At 45.0% G+C, this 17,935-nt stretch overlaps 1 protein-coding gene across 1 annotated transcript; it reads right to left on the bottom strand.

Annotated features, from left to right (window-relative positions):
• Nucleotides 1-1,578: 1,578 nt before the first annotated feature.
• LOC103715861 (gamma carbonic anhydrase-like 2, mitochondrial) lies at nt 1,579-14,794 on the bottom strand. The gene is made up of 2 exons (XM_008803627.4): nt 14,330-14,794; nt 1,579-2,405 (listed from the first exon to the last, which is right to left on the bottom strand). Exons 1-2 carry the CDS (start codon nt 14,712-14,714, stop codon nt 2,029-2,031), a joined length of 762 nt encoding a protein of 253 aa, XP_008801849.2. The 5' UTR covers nt 14,715-14,794; the 3' UTR covers nt 1,579-2,028.
• Between the last annotated feature and the right edge of the window lie 3,141 nt (nt 14,795-17,935).

The following is a 17,935-nucleotide window of genomic DNA, read 5'->3' as shown; positions in this document are numbered from 1 at the left end:
ATCACAAATCCAACCCCTCCAAATACACCATCCACCAACATGCTCCCGTCGAAATTCACTTTGAGATGACCAAAGGGTGGGGGCACCCAAGAAACGAGGGCGAACCTGGGCGTTGTGAAAGTGGGTAAAATGCCCCAGATGTCCCTAGCCATCTCACCAGTAAATAACGCAGAGGCTGCAATGACCTCCCCAGACTGTGATATAGCTCTGTCAACCACCATCCTCGGTGACATCCTCCTACCCTAAAAAATGCCAGCATTCCTGTCCAACCAGATATGGTAAGCCAGATATGCTCTAAAAATCCCCTCCTCCCAAAATCTGGGGCTCCGCATGGATACTCTCAATAAAATAATCAGGGTCTGAGCCGACTCCACCGACTGGGGCAAGGGGACCGGAGATCTACTCCAAATCTCTCTCACCCTCGGGCACTGCACAAGAACATGATCAATAGTCTCCTCTACCTCTGTACACACCATGCAGCACTGCGTGACCCGCACTCCTCGCCGAACTAGTACACTTCTGGTAGATAGGCATCCCCATGCTATCTTCTAGATGAACAACGCCACACGCGGGTGAATCCGCATCCTTCAAATCCATCCTCCCTCTATTTGCCGTCTGGACTCCCTACTGAATAGGGGAAGAAGATCTCTAGCTCGTACCCACGTCCATCCCGACGGCCTCCACACTAGCCTATCTGACTCCTCCCAAAAAGGAACCGGTAATGCCAGAATCAACTCTGCCAGCTGCTCTCCGAATGTCTCCCGAATCAGCCCCTCCCTCCACTGACCCCCAACAGGGTCAAATAAATCACAGACTTTATCCATCCAATCTCGCCGAGTCCACCAGGGTCGGCAAATGACTGATCGGCTGCTTAGTCACCCATCTGTCCGCCAAAACATCGATTGACCGTCCATCCCTAATAGACCATCTAATCTCCGAAAGCATCTGCACAACTTTGGCACACATCTCCCTCCAGACCGGCGAGTGGTGCCATCCTGCCCATATCCCCGAAACCAGGGAAAGTCAGCCTGTCGCTCATGCACCAGCTTCGTGCGGCAAAATTATGCACAAGCATTGTCAGCTTTGGTCCTTGCAGCCTCTTCCATGATGGAAACTGAGGTGTTTTTCTGGTGGACTTTCTGCTAATTGCAAACTCTAAACTACTCAGCAAGAGAATTTCATTGTCATGCACTTGTATCCTATAATATTTGACTGAATTTTTGTTGAAAGACTTGCTATGAACCGATCTCTTAGTAGAGGAGATGACATGCATGCTGCTCGTTTTAGAATGATGGACCTCAGCATGGAAGCAGGCTGGATGTAATGCGACCAAAGCTTAAAACTTTATGGCTGCCTCCTTCCCCCGTGTTCTAACACTCATGCTGGTGTACAGCTTTGGCATCCCTGAGAATAAAATTGACAACAATTCACCACTTTGGGTTAATTATTCCTATAATAATATCATACCTAAAACTGTACCTGGTGTCTTCCATTAGAAATGGACCATTGATATGTTACCCAAAAATAAATATGGAGCTTACAAAAAAAAGAGCACCAAACGACTCCAAAAGAGATGGATACAGAGACTAGTAGTCGCACGAATTTACAAAGTTGAAAGGATATGGTTCCCATGGTAGGCTACAGAATACATTTCCGTATGCCCAAAACATGATGTTTGGAACTCAAAAGTGCTTCGGAAGTCCAAGCTACCTCTGTAACATTTCACAAGCTTCTCACCAATCAGACTCTGGTTTGTTCACAACCAATAGCCCCATTCAGAATATCTGATTGAAAATAGGTATGCTTCTTAAAATGGAAAAAGCGGAGGTTCTGCCTTACCTGGCAGGCAAGGACAGAAATAAAAGTCCCAGCTCCTGCCACTGTTCTTCACAGCCACTCGAAACATATTCAATGTCCACACCAAGCATCCAGATCAAATAAAAGACCAAGTATTAAACAATAAAATCAGTTATAAATCCTGGGTTGCTTATTTATCTCCAAAGGTAACATTCGTTGATTGGTTACGCTTCAAAGAGGAATTGACAAGGCCTTTTTCATTTTCTCCACCTCCAAATAAACTGTCGAATATGGAAGGAATTCAGAGAAATGGTTCTGCATCAGATCGTTTATGGCAACAGCAAGCTTTGGAATCTCTAAGATTTCTTCATGGGTCAGCTTTCGAACGAACCTTGCTGGATTACCAGCCCAAAGCTCACCAGTTGGAATCCTTCGACCAGGTGGAAGCACAGATCCAGCTTCTAAGATTGAATTGGTCTCCACCAAGGAACCTTCCATGAGAATGGAGTGCTGTCCAATGATACACTCTGGTTCAATTGTGCATGACCGCAAGAGACTATAAGCTCCGATCGTCACATACCTCTCAATGAATGTTTCAGCTGGAAGTCCTGTCAAAGAGAAACAGAATGGAGATAAGATATCCATGAAAAGATTTGAGGTCCAAAAGAAAAAGGAACAGAACAGCTCCAGTGACAAACCAAGTGATCATGAAAAGCCCTTAAACCGAGCTGGAACTTTTTCTTCTAAGAAACTGGCTGTCAAAAGAAATTTCAGGTTTCGTTCGTATTTGGAGACCATCATTACTGATGGAAAAAGGCCCTCAAATTAACAAACTACACGATAATACATATCCTTACCAGCTGGAGTGCTTCCCTTCATCCAACCACGGCCTTGGATACTATATTAAAGATGAAAATAGAGAGCACGAGAGAGGATGTGGTATGGAGATGATAAGAGGAACAAGGACACAGACTGCAGATGCCTCAGGAAAATTTAAATTCACATGTTCACATCTCTTAACACAGGGCATCAGAGCTGGTACATGCCAGAGGAAGCAAAGTGGTTGGGAATGCCATCCGCCATTCCTCTATATGTAACTTCAAGGGCAACCACTCTTATACCATTCTGAGGGTGGCTTAAATAAGGTTCCAACAAAATCCAGTCTATCAAAAAAAGGGGATATTCCAATATTTGGAAGCTGCAACTTGCCTCTAGTACTAAACTGGGAGGACCCTGAACCTTAACTTGCTAGTCAGGTCATGAAGGTCTTGTATCTCCAGGTACAATGAAATCTCAGGTGACATCCATGTTGTGTTGATTCAAAGATTCAATGATTATCAACTAAATATGCAGCCTTAATTTCTCCTTCAAGGGTCACTGCAATTACATGGATACTTCAAATTGTATGGCTCGTCCATATTAGATATGCATCAAATACCAATACTACTCATACTTCTAAGCTACGATTCTGAAACTTATTTTCACAATTACAAAAGTGCTCCAAATATTTTTCGAACATGCTTGAGATACTTCCTCGATACCAGCAGGAAGGGGGGCAGATTTTTTCTTTCTCTTTTTTCTTGTATATAAATGTTAACCTTTTAATGATGAATTGTTAATTATGGAGTTTGTGATATTGATATCATACTATGCAATATGGATTAGGGTCTACAAATTTGAATGATGACAAACTGAAGAGTTTGTGGAAATTAATGCTATCCTATAAAGTATGGAGTGTGTTATTTTGATAGGCCACCATGCTTTATGATTTTTTTTTCATATGTATATGTACAGAAATACATTGTTGTATCCAAGCTGCTGTATATCTTACTTTTTCAAGATTTGCTGTATTGACATGACTATATCATGTAAAAGCAGTATCCTATGTCTGTCTCCATGCTTCTTACCGAGCAATGGAAAGGATGTACCTCAAAGCTATAAAGGGGAGCTTCTACCTCTCGAGGAGTTGAATGTGAAGAATTCGAATCAGCCATCTAATTGTTCTTTGCCTTTGTAGGGTTTTTGCTCCATTATTGGATGATAGTTTTCCTGTAAACTTGTTAATAACTTTCGAATGCTTGTTCAAGAGGATCTTGTAATAAGAAAGAAACATAAACCGATTAAGATGCCGATTGAATGTTTGTACAAGTACAATATCTAACTGCATTAACCTGAAGATGGAGAAATTCACCTCTCATATAATCTTCCACATTAGGACTCATAAATTACCTTGTTAATAATTGGTGTCATACGGTGACAAGAGGAACAAAGTACTGAGGAGGTTACAAAGAGTACTGATTTGGACGGGGAGGCGATATGTGTCGACCAGAGATATTTGTTGTTGATGAGGTAAGACCAAATGGCAATTTTGCGTTGAACTGCTGGAAGATCATGATAAGGACTCCGATGGTGATATTGCAATGGAAGGCCAGGATGAAATTTACTATTTGTAACAGCCAAATAAAGCTGTGGCTAAATGATAAGATGTCAGGTGAGAACTCAAAAGCTATCAGGCTGGAGAGCTCAGGCTTGTTTGATATTGTAAGATGTAGCATTATATCATAAATCAACTCAGAATCTGTTACTTTAGGGGGCACTAGTCTCTAAATCTAGATTCAAAATCACTATGCACACACAACTTTTATATATAATAATGGAAGATCTGGTACTGCAACGCCATAACCTATGCTGGTGGAGAAAGCAACTCTTACATGTTGGAGGCACAGACAAATGAAATGAACCATGGCATCTGAATTTAGAGCTATTGCAGGCCCCCTGAAATAGCAAATCATATAGGATGTTCCTTGGGGGAAGGAACAAGAGCTCCAAATGTAGAATAGGTGATAATGAGGGAAACAAGGATTACACAAAACTTAGTGCCACTTCAAACCAACCATTTGGATATGCTTATGTGATCTCTTCATAATAATCATAGGAAGAGGTCTTTGCATATTCTAGCTATTCCCTTTGTACAATTCCATCTCCATTGCTTCATTTGTAGGTCTTCGCATATTCCAGCTATGCCCTTCATACAATTTTATCTCCATTGCTTCATTTGTAGATTGGATAACTATCAGCACAAAGGGATAGCATATGTGCTGGAAATGGAGAGCCACGAAAGAGTTCTAAGGAACTTCAGATCATGGGATGCACTTAAGAGCTTTTATTAATTGGAGTGTAACTAAGTGCAAATGACATGAGCTCGGGTCAAAGAAGAAGTCTGGAAGATTCTTTCAAAGGGGAACCAAGAGTGACTAGAAGTGTAACTTGACTCTATTTTAAGAAGTATGAATGACTTGATGTCTGGAAGTTACTTTCAAAGGGAAACCAGTACAAGCTGATGGAACTGAAATGGCTGGGCTCCTTCGCATCCTGGCGCTTCGGTATCAACGTGACATGGGTAGCTCTCCAATCATCGGGCATCATTGCCTGACTGAAGAAATACTGCACTGCCTCCGCCACTGCAACCCGAATGACGCCCCAATATCTCCTAGAGAAGAAAGGTGGAAAGCCGTCCGGCCCTGGAGCTTTGTCCTCTGCCAGGGCCCAGACCGCCTCCTGTACTTCCTCCCCTGTCACATGTTGCACCAGGAGTGCGTTCTCCGACATTCCGATTTGCGTATCTGCCCTCGAGAGCTGGCCGACATCCCCAGGATCTCTATCCTCCGTCCATCTGGACCGAAAGAAATCTAGCAATACCTAACCAACCTCCGCCTCCCCTCCACCTGCCGACCAGTCCCATCTCGCAGGGAATGAATCATGCTCCTCTGCCTTCTGATGACCGTCGTCTGGTGGAAGAAACTGGTATTCCGATCTCCCTCTCTAACCCACTGGATCCTAGACTTCTGTCTCCAGAAGATCTCATGCTGGCGTAGCGACGAGTGATGATCAGCAAGTAGCCCCCGTAGGCGCATCATGTCCGCCTCCGGGAGCTCACCCTCCTGATCTTTTCTGGTTTGAAGATCGCTAATGGCAACCTCTACCACTTCCATCTTCCTAAAAATATCTCCCACCACCTCGTGGTTCCAACGGCGGAGCCGCCTCTTAGTTATTTCCAACTTTCGTGATACCCTCTGCATGGCATTGCCGTGCACCGGCAAGAACCATGCCTCCTGAACAATGTCCCAGGATTGAGGGTAAAACAACCACACCTTCTCAAAACGGAAGGGGCTGTGATGGCCGGAGTCCGAGACTGTTGATAACAACAGAGGACAATGGTCAGAAGCAATGCGGAATAAATGTCTGATCTGGTAGGTAGGAAATCGGATGATCCAATCAGGGATCGCAGTAGCCCTGTCTATCCGCTCCCAAACCCTAGACACGCTAGACTGGTTATTACACCACGTGAATCGCAGTCCAAAGAAACCTATATCCACTAAACCATTTCGAGATACAAAATCACGGAACTCTCTTCGATCTACTGTATCGGTAAAGGGTCGTCCTCCTCTCTTTTCACTTGCATTCAGAATACAATTGAAGTCACCTATCACCGTGGTCGGAAAATCTTGGGCAACTAGATTAGTAATCTCATCCCAGAGGACTCTCCTATTCCTATAATTGGTGCTCGCATACACCCCATATAATATCCATGGAGCAGCATTAGGTTCTGTAACAATCATTATAACCTGTTGGGGGCAGTTGTGGAAGACATCACTGTCGCCGCCTCCCGTTTCCACAATACCAAAATACCCCCTGAAAGCCCTTGGGAGTCTATGGCGTAAGACTCCCAGTTGGCCTCCAGGCAGCGCTGGACTCGACGAAGTCCGTTACCGGACAACCGCATCTCACAGAGGAAGCAGATCTCTGGGCTGTGGACCTGCACTAACCTCCTGAATGACGTCCTAAAAGACAGCTTGCCTGCCCCTCTACAATTCTATGCTAGGATCCTCATGGAGAAAAGTCTAAGAGGTCGGCCACAGGCTCATCCACCCCCTGGGCCATCGGGTCCAGCACTACCACGGGATATATCCCCCCACGCTGACCGTCATCCTCACTCGCTCCGAAGACAGCCCGCATAACAGCCGCTCGGACCCTCTGTACCACCGTCGGATGATCCACCGCCAGTCTACTGGTGGTCCCTACGACCGTAATCCGGTCATCACTGCTCTCCCTACTGTCCCCATAGGGTACCCCCTCCCGGGATGCCTGAGCCAGCCGCTCTGCCTCGGGGTGGCTGACCGACACCCGGTCCCCAGCCCCATGGGCCCCTCTGCCTAGGTCACGCTCGCCCGGGCTAGACTCCTGCGGGGGGCCTAATGTGACTCCAGTGCGCGCCGGGGGGGGTTTGGTGGGGATCTCTCCCCTACCTGGGGCGGAGAACCAAACCAGAACACTATAGATGATCCCCGTGCTGGGTCCTCGGTGGTGTCCACCAGCCTAGGCGCACTCAATGCTCCTGGTGACCCGAACACCTCTCGTCCTAATGTCTCCTGGCCCATCAGCTTGTGCACAACCCTTTATAAGGTCGTGGCAAGAATAATGGTGGGCAGGATGAAGCATCTGCTGCCAGGCCTCATCTGCCAGGAGCAAGGTGCTTTCGTGGGGGGTAGAAATATTTCTGATAACGTCATGCTGGCCCAAGAAATGATGTGAGATCTTCGACGGGCCTCTAAGCGACGAAGCATGATGGCTGTCAAGCTAGACATTGAATGGGCTTACGACAGAATTCGGTGGAGTTTCTTGCGACGCGCTTTGGAGTGCTTCGATTTTCATGAGACCTGGATTGAGTGGGTGTTGGGGTGCGTCCGGGGGTCGAGGTTTTCCATCTTGATCAACGGCATGCCTTCCCCCTTTTTTAGGTCTACTATGAGGCTTAGACAGGGATGTCCTTTATCCCCATATTTATTCATCATCTGTTCAGATGTCCTGTCTCGGGCTCTGCGGGGTGCTTGTGTTAACCGGGAGCTGGAGGCGTTTGTTCCCGCCCCAGGGTCTCGGTCTATATCACATTTACTATTCGCAGACGATTGTCTGCTCCTGGCTAGGGCGCGGGTAGCAGATGCACGAGTCCTCAGGAGAGTATTAGCGGAGTACTGCGCAATGTCGGGACAGAAGGTAAACCTTCAGAAGTCAACAATTTCCTTCAGCCCTAGCACTGAGCACAGGGTCAGATAGGAGATTCGGGGGTTACTGGGGATGCCGGATCAGGATGGGACCTGGAGCTATCTGGGAGTACCCACCATGGGCAGAAGGTTACGAGTGGCGGAGTGTTCTGGTTTGGTACAGAGGATTCAGAGCAGACTGGAGGGCTGGAGGGCATCTTCGCTCTCTATGATGGGTAGATTGACGCTGATTAGATCAGTGCTAGCTTCCATGCCGGTCCACTTCATGGCAAACACAGTGGTTCCGAAAACAGTGCTGACGAGAATTGAGCGGCTACTTCGGAGCTTCCTGTGAGGGTCGTATGGAGGGGGTCACGGGATGCATTTAGTGGCATGGGAGAGTGTCTGCCTACTAGTGAGGGAGGGTGGCCTCGGGGTTTTGTCTCTTGTGGAGCGGCGCGAGGCGCTGATTGCCTGACATGCAGCTCGATTCACGCTGGAGCCATAGGGTTTCTGGAGTCAGACCATGGCTGCCAGATATGGCCGAACCAGCACTGCAGGGACGATTCGCAGTGGGCGTCGCTGTTCATTCATGTGGTGAGAAAGCGCAAGATATCTTTCCACGGTCGAAGAGAATACTAGATGATTGATAGGCGATGGGTAGAGTATTGATGTGGTTCGCGATCCATGAGTGGGTGCCCTATCTTTGAGACTCTGGCCGACTATGGTTGATATTGAGGCATTGGAGGGACTGCGGGTCTGCGACCTCCTTGTCCCGGGCAGGGCTGCTTGAGATGAGGCTAGGTTGGGTCACATGTTTGGGGCACACTTGGCCGAGAGGGTCCGGTCCCTTCCGATTCCGAGGTATGCGGGTCCGGATACCCGGGTATAGAGTACGTCTTGTAAGACTAGAGTGAGGGTGGGGGAGCTCTCCCGAGTGCTCCGGCTAGAGCACATGAGCTAGGACCGGAGTATGCCTGGGTCTGGCGCCTAGGCCTCCATCCGAGGGTCGCACTGTTCTTATGAAAAATCGTTTGGGATCGGCTTCCGACGAGAGCAGTACTGAGCGGACGGGGCTTGAGGATGCCCCCTAAGTGCGGGGCATACGGAGCCGATGAGTCGGTGGACCATGCACCGTTTCAGTGCACATGGGCGAGGGTGGCGTGGCGTGCGGCGTGGCTGCTATGGGAGGGTTGGTCTCGGGGGGACCAGTTCTTACGAACCATCCGTGGGTGGTCGGGCAACCTATTGACATGCCAAGAGGCGGTTAGAGCGACCTGCACAGCATATCAGATATGGCTGGAAAGGAATGCTCGAACCTTTGGTGAGCAGAGCATGTCGCTAAGGCTCGTGGCAGAGAGCGCCTGGGCGCAGGCGACAGAGATTAGTCGTGCTTCCTCTTTAGAAGGACTTTTGATAGCTCGAGATATCTGAGGTTCCCTTTCTGCCTCGGCAGCTTCTCGCACGGTGTTTTTCACCTGGGAGCCTCCATCCCAAGCTTCCTCAAGGTCAATTTTGATGGATCGGTGCTGGATGGTGGCATAAAGGGTGGAGCGGATTTCGTTATTAGGGATCCAAACTCCAGGATTGTGGCAGCAGGAGGCTGTCAGTTATTTGACTGCACGGTTTCTGGAGCGGAGCTGAGAGCTGCTTGGGCGGGTCTTCGACACGCTCAGCGTGTGCTCTCAGCTAGATCAGTCATTTTGGAGGGTGACTCGGCTACGGTCATTAGTTGGATCCAGGGGGGTCAGAGGGTCGGTGCTGCCGACCATCCCTTGATCCGCGATATCTGGATGATGATGAGGGACGGAGGGGTGGTCCAGGCGAAGCATGTATTTAGAGAAGCCAACGGGGCTGCGGATTGGGTGGCTACGTATGTAGCTAACTATGCCAGTAGTACCTTATGGGCAGGGGACGGGGAGCTGCCTTGGGAGCTCCGGGATGTTCTGTTTTCCGACTTTATTGGGTGCATCCGTACACGTGTTGTATAGATCATCCAGTTTTAGAAGGAAAAAAAAAAGGAAAACCAGTAGTGCCAAGGGGCATACATGGAAACAGATTGTTACAATTAAGAGCACACTCATCAGAACTTTGCATAGTAGAGCATGGAAAAATGGCACACACAGAGAACTACAAAGAATTATTTTTATGAAGGATTCCAATAAGAGAATCTGTTTTCTAAGACAGAAAATTGGCTAGAAGATTGTGGGTTATATTTTACTTAATGATTGCCTTATCAGGAAATGCGCATAGTCTAGACAACGTATAAAGAGGAATTTTGTGAAAGAATTCTACGCAAGAAGAGGTTGATGTTAACTATATTACTAGTCCAACTTGATTTATGTTGCAGCCAAAATAAAGAGGTCAGTTGGAGCACATTTGTTGAAGACTAGATAATATCTGATATTGAGACCCATGAATGGCATTTTAATTAAATATCTATCCTATCGAATGACAGCATTGAGGAGAAACAACAGGTTCTCTTTATGGTTAATGGCCTACAGAATAGACAGCTGAATCTTCAGAGGAACTAAATGGGATAGAGAGCAAATAGTCCAAATAGAAACAGGGATGGCAGCATTGATATAAAGTTCTATCTCTTCAAACGTTCAAAGATTTGATCAAGGAGGTAGATTTGCTTGACATCCTCGTATGAAGCCTTCGATCCTTGGCTATTGCCCTGCCTTTATCAGGTAACAAAAGGGCCTCGATCAGTTGCAACATAAAGGATGAGTAACATGGATTACACACTTGTTAAGCACAGAAGCACCTAATCTGATTCAAATTAATTTCTACTACTCTTTTGAAAAGACTCCCAAGTGAGGGCTGCCACTTATTCATAGAAAGTGTTGCGGTCTCAATAAGTTCAACAACATGGTCTAGGATAGGGGTGCTATCAGGTCCGGTCATGTTTGGGTACCATCCAGCCTAGAGCTGGACCTTAAGGAGGATTTGATCTAAATTTTGACCCCGAACCTACCTGTCAGTCAATCAAGGTGGATCCAGGTCTAGGTACATATGGAACTATAAGACCCATTCGGTCTATGAGGATATGGACCAGATTTGGGTCTAGGTACCCAGGGGGTCCATGTATAAAAAGCTAGAGGCAGTAGGAAAAAATGGCATCATAATGAATGATGGTGAAAATAGTGACAAAACCTTTTAGTGAGAGATAAAAATGAGAGGCCAAAAAAATATGATAGAAGAAAATTTTAAATTTATTAGCATATTTTAATAAAAGACCAAAGGTATAAGAACAGAATTATATAAACTATATTTTATATAGCATGCATCATATAAATCATCAACTTCAGGATAATTCAGATATAATTTTTTACTAGACCTAGATATGGACCCGAAACTTCTGAAGGTTCTATCTTTGAATGCATCCCTGAAACAAAAGTTTAACATTTTCATCAGGTTCGAGTTAGGTACAGGTTGAGTCTTAAGTCTACAGATCTGAGTGACAGCCCTAATCTAGGGTGTTGCTGCTCTATCACTGCATCTGGATATCTAATCGACACAACTGCCATAGAGGTGAAAATGGAGGGACCTTATAAGTGCAAGACAAAGTTTCATATAAGGTTCAAGACCTGAAATAATATAGTTGGTCACAATGACATATAGATGGACTGAAGGTGAAGTTGATGGTGGACTTCCAATATTGGGAATTATGAAACAACAAGCCGACAGCCATTTCATCAGAAGTAAGTATGATAACACTATGTTTTTTTCAAAAGTGTTGCTAATTGAGAAAAACAGTATTCTGAGATTGTTGTGCGACATCAAGGGCATTAGGAGAGAAATTGTTGGTTTTGACTAAAGTAAATATGAATTTAATGAAAGGTGAATGGAAGCAAGTTGCAGAATGAAGGGTATGAAGAGATTAGTCAACGAGCTTTGAGGAAGAAGGAACCTGAGATATTTGGAATGACATGGATGAAGATGAAGCTCTTTGCCTATAAGGCTACCCGTCATTCTTCTTTTAAAGGCTATAAGATATTTCAATAAAATAATATTATCCAAAAGTTCTAGTCAACATCAAGGCATATCCATCATAGATGCCTTAGCCAAGCATTCATTGATTCTGATCTCTAAAAAAGGAAAAGAGTGCATCTGAATACAAGCCCAAGCACATGCAGGACTCATGGCCTACAGAAAATTATAATTATTTTTGGTCATGAGATTGTGTGCTGTCATGGGCAGGATAATTAACCATAATGACTACAAGGCAAATGATATAAACCAGTCTCTGAAATAGTAGTGTCAAAAAATGTCAGGCTTCTTATTCAAATTCAATACCATGAAAGCTTATGGTAGCATCATTCTTGAGTTCATTTTCCTGGTGTTTCATGGTTCAAATAGATATATAGCATTTTCCAGTTAAAAACTATATTCTGAAAAATCTTGGGTGCATTGATAATGGTATGCAGCTGGTCCAACCAGGAAAGGTGTTTAACTTGCATAAAGAGGAACTTCATTAAGAAAAGCATAAAAATATTGCTAAAGTAACATAAAGTCATACAAAAAAAAAAAGAGTTAGCCAGCTGATGTGTAACTTTTTTGTTGGAATCATCCATGCCAAAGATAGATAGAGGAGGGAAGTAAACTAAGCTTCTTCTTTTGGACATTAAATGGACATTTTCCACTTAATACCTAGGTCCACATCAATCTTCCCAGAAGGATATGATATAGGAGAAATTTATTCTCAAAGAGGCCAAGAAGACGAATTCTGTTTGAACTTGAATGGTGTGATTTGGCAAAGATACTAACATTACTTGGAGCTTATTGCCAACAAAAAATAGAGAAAAAACATTTCTTCTCTTTAAACTATCCAATCAATTGAATAATTCATTCTTATCAAGACGGAAACATCAGATGAACAATCTATCAAACATATGTACAACAAGCTATAACAAGGTTTCCTTTTTTTTTGGGGCGGGGGGTAAAATATAGGAGGGGGGGAGAGGAAACCTCACCCGTGTAGCAGCCCCCACTGGGCCCCCCTTCCACCAGGAAATGTTCGATGCGGGTAGAAATTTTGCTCATACCCTTCCCGACCCGTGGGTCACCCCACGTGTGAGTACGTCACCCCAGCGCCACCTCAGTGCCAATTGGATCAGATAGCGTTCCCACCGAGCGTGTCCAGGCGGGAGGCAACCAGTCCCCAACATGTAATCGACGCCCGCGCGTTTCGAACCTGAACAGCGCCGGTGGAAGCAAAGCCCCGTTTCAACTGTGCTACCACCTTGGTAGCTAATAAGGTTTCCTTCGAATTCCACAAATTTCTAGAATATGTAGAGTACTCTAGAATATTTCAAATTCTTGTATTGTCCTGTAGATGGATTTACTATTCTTGTGGACTTCATTGAATCATGTCTTATGCTCTACAAATCCTACACACCATGTGCCAAGAGCATGCTGTCATTTCATGACAAATTGATCATGCTTGTGTATTTAAAGACAAAGGCCCATGAAAGGCTTGAATGGCCAAAATCAGGAAGCATTATTAGACCTCTGCATAGGAAGTTAGTCACTTTAAAGTCGGTTCTTTTGGTAAATGAAATAGTTCTTCTGTAACTACTGCAAATCTGCCCCTAGAATACCTAAGTTGTTAATTCTGATTTCAAGGTCAACAAGAACTTCTCTAATGTTCTAACTCAATTGAAGATTTCCATGGTGATAACCCAAGATACACACATTCCTTTCTTCCAAAATTCTTTTGGCAAACCATTGGTGTATACCAACTAAGAGTATCCAATATCCAGCAAATTTCAGCAAATTACCTCCTTAAAAAATTTAAAGTTCAGATGACAACTCCTTCTATGTTCAAAGAAAATTTCCTCCACTTCATAACCTGTCCCAAATGTGATTCTCATGTCAAATTTAGAACCAAAGAAATAACAATAATCTGTTTTCCACCTCTTTGGGAGAGTACTAATAGAGCTTCTGTAGTCTGAGCATAAGATAATTCTGTACCTCCCACCAAATTGTGTCCGCATGAAATACATCCAAACATATTAAATGAATAACAATCTCTAGGCCTTTGACATATGCTCACAACTAAGGTATTGACTTTGAAGTCATCCTCAGAAACCTACTGAACAACCCTACCAATTTTACTTCTGATCCACGCTCCAACTGACATTTGGCACATAAAACCTACAATTCTTGCAACCAATTAAACATTCAACCCTTCATTGAAATGAATCGTTCGCAAAGCCCTTATAAAGGCCTCAAGCTGGTCAATGCACCGCTAGCAACGGCCCCTCTCCTACTGGGTAGGGTTTCTAAATTGTTGGAGGAAAAACAAAGAACAAACGTTGAAATTCCAATCCCTAACCCTATCTCCAACCTATTTAAGCATCATAAGGTTTACCATTTCCATTTAGATTTCCAGATCAAGTTAATAGCAATAAGAAAAGATCACATCTGAGCTCATTAATTCAAACAAAAAACGAGAAATGGATCGATCGGGGGATGATGGGGACCTGTGGGTGAGGACCAGGCAGCGTGGAGGACGCAGCGCTCCTGCACGTTGGAGCAGAACCCGACGGTGATCTTGTTGAGGTCGCCGCGGAGGACCGATCCGTTCCCGACGGAGGCGCCGTCGAAGACGATGACCTGGCCGGCGAGGACGACGTTGGGGGCAACGTAGGCGTCGACGGCGATCTTTGGAACCCACTGCCCCAAGGGGATGACCCGCCGCTGGCCCCGGTAGTCCCACTTCACGCGATCCGCCGACGTCGGCGGCGGCGGCGGCGCCGCGGCGGCGGACGGGGCGGCGGCCTCGGAGGAGAGGGGGCGAAGGAGGGGGAGGAGGCGAGAGGAGGAGGGCAGGGCTCTCCGGGAGAAGCGAGCGAGAGCTGCAGCCATTTTTTCTCTCTTGTTCGACTGCGAAGAGAGGCGAAGAGCGTCCAGCTGTTTGCGGAGAGGGAGGCGGGGGAGGGGACTTGGGCTGGCGCTCGTGCGGGTATAATCTAATGCGTGTGCTCCACACGTGCGACTAGAGAACCTCATTGGCCAGCAATTTTCTTTGCTACAAGACCCAATTGGGGTACAGTGTGGTTGTTGTTGGATTTGTGTTTCATATAACAGAGTTTTGTTTATTTTATTTAAACTTAAAATATGCAGAAGTATTTATTCAAACAATAATTTATTTTAAGCAAACAGCCAATGGAAATTACTACCGTTACAAAATGAGATGATGCAAATGGTAAGAAAAAAAAAGCATAAGAGAGAGTGTCTCTCTTAGAGAATGAAAAGAAAGAGATCAAAAATTGAAGCAAGTGATTATCAACTCTTACCTTACTCATCAACTCTCATGCTAACTTTCAGTCATCTTTGAAATATAACCCTAATTTTTTTCCAAATTTTGAATAATTAAGTGAGATCTTTGATCTACCATTAGTTTTTTTTTCTTATAATGACTATTTTTCTCCTATGTCCTCTTTTCCTTCATTTGAATAGTTAATAAGGGTGGTTAAAAATGGTTCATTGTTTTTTATTTAGAAAATTTACCCAGAAATTCTATCAAGCATACAACATCTTTATTTCCGAACAACTTTTTTTTTGTGGTAAAAATTATAAAGAATGTAAAACTTGTGTCAAAAAATTGCCCCTGCACTTACCGGATTTTCAGTTCAGTTTTCTCCTGCACTAGATCTTAACAAAATTATATGAAATAGAAATGAATGAAATAAAAAAAGAATCGAAATGATAACAAAAGGATAAGGAAAGTGAATTGGTTGAACCTCAATTGAGACTCGGATATAATTGCTACATCAGTTTTAGAATGGAGTGCATAAAATTAAAAATATTTTCTAATAGAGATAACTCTATAATTTGAATAATTTGCATTTTATTTGGCACAAAATATCTTTAAAAATTAATAAAAATATTTTGGTTAAATTGAAGTTACTTACCTTTTTGCACTAATCAAACATTTGGAAAATTTCTCAAATGCTCAAATTAACCTGAAACAAAGTAGTAAAGAATTAAATGCTAGCTTTCTATTTTTCCACTCTTTTATGCATAATTAATTCTTGATATAATTCCAAGTCTACATAGCTACTAGCTGATCCACTTAAAAAATTTGTTTCTTCCTATGCGAAAATCCTGAAATGACCAAATTTTATAATCAAGAAGTATACCTATTGTTTTTTCTAAAAATAGAATTTTAGGAGCAAATTACATAACTAGGTATTGCAATAGTTAACCCAAAATCAAGGCTTGATAATCCTACCCTGGCTTTTGAAAGTTTTTTCTAGTTTTTGAATAAGTGAGAGAGATCCTTGATCTAGCATATTTTTTTCCCTTATACTGACTATTTTTCTCTTATGTCCTCTTTTCCTTCATCTGAATAGCTAATAAGGGTGGTTAAAAATGCTCTGTTATTATCTCCTATGTCCAGGGCCGCGCGACCCCCGCATTGGGCCAACGGGCCACCACTGTGCCGGCCCAGCGCACCCGGGCCCAAAGGGCCGGGCATCGGGCACGTGGGCCGGCGGGTGCGGCCGAGGGCGCACCCTGCGCCGTGGCGCGCGGGCCACGCGAGCCCAGACTACGCCGCCCTGAGCAGGTGGAGGCTGCCTTAGATAGGTGCGAGGCTGGAGGCCACCTTGTGTCGCATTTGGAGGGGAGTATGGTAATGCCACTGTAGCTAGGAGGGGGTACGGACCACCTAACTGTCGTGCAACGAGTTAGGGCGGCAGTCATGCGTGTCGTACTGCTGCATTCGACGAGGATGAGCAGCAGGGTGGCCTAGGTCGTGAGCTTGAGGCAGCTCCCGTGGCCCAGGAGAGGATGAGTTTGAGACCGACTATGTGGATTGTGATCCATGAAAATCTTAGCCGAAAATTGCAGAGGGGCGGCCAAGCCATCCTTCATGTCCTCCTTTAAGCGGTTAGTGCAGATCTACTGTTCGGAGATCTATTTTCTTTATGAGACTCAATTATCTGGCGAGGGGCTCGGCCGACTGCAGCGGTGCTTGGGGAGGGACTGGAAGACCTATGCAATCGATTTCTAGGGGCTGTCGGGAGGCATTTTAGTCCTATGGAGGCGAGGGGCGGCGACAGTTGATGTTTTCCATAACTGCCCCTAATAGGTGGTTATGATTGTATCGGAACCTAATTCTGCTCCATGGGTGTTGTGTGGTGTGTATGCGAGCACGGATCATAGGGTTAGAAAAGTCCTCTGGCAAGAGATCACCAACCTGGCCACCCAGGGTATTCCGACGGTGGTAGTTGGTGACTTCAATTATATTCAGAGTGTGAGTGATAAGAGGGGAGGTGTAGCTTTCACGAATAGAGTGGACAGGAGGGAGTTTTGCGATTTTGTGTCGCAAAACGGCCTGGTAGATTAGGTTTCTCCGGACCACAGTTTATCTGGTGCAACAATCAGTCTGACAGTGCTAGGGTTTGGAAGTGATTAGATAGGGCCTTTGCGTCCCCAGATTGGATCCTTCGATTTTCTACATACCGAGTCAGTCATTTATCTCGGATTGCATCGGACCACGATCCTCTGCTGATTTTCACTTCATCGAGACCTAGTCATCACAGCCCCTTTTGCTTTGAGAAGGTTTGGCTATCGTACCCCCAGTCTTGGGATATTGTCTGCGACACATGGTGTGTCCCGGTGCGAGGGGATGTAATGCAACAGGTCTCGCGCAAATTAGAGTTGACCAAGAGGCATCTTCGTCGTTAGAATTGTGAGGTTGTGGACAACATTTTTTGGAGATTGGAGGGGGTGGAGACTGCAATTACTGAGTTGCAAAGAAAAAAAGACCTAGGAGGCGCCCTCCCGGTGGATGATATGGTCGACCTTCGAGGGGCTTCTAGCGACTCACCACTCACTACTATGACAGCATGAGATCTTCTGGCGACAGAAATCTCAGGTTCAATAGGTAAGTGAAGGCGATCGTAATACTAGGTTCTTTCATTAGACGACGGTTACTCGAAGATAGGGAAGCATGATCCACTCTTTGCGAGATGGGTCTGGCCATCGGGTAGAAGGTAAGCCTGCCGTCAAACAGATCTTACTTAACTTTTTTCTGCACCAGATGGACGGAGGATGAGGACTCTAGTGATGGACAACAC

This window comes from Phoenix dactylifera, chromosome 10 (assembly GCF_009389715.1).
Source record: "Phoenix dactylifera cultivar Barhee BC4 chromosome 10, palm_55x_up_171113_PBpolish2nd_filt_p, whole genome shotgun sequence".
Taxonomy (NCBI): Eukaryota; Viridiplantae; Streptophyta; class Magnoliopsida; order Arecales; family Arecaceae; genus Phoenix; species Phoenix dactylifera.
This window is presented reverse-complemented; position numbering and strand designations above follow the sequence as displayed.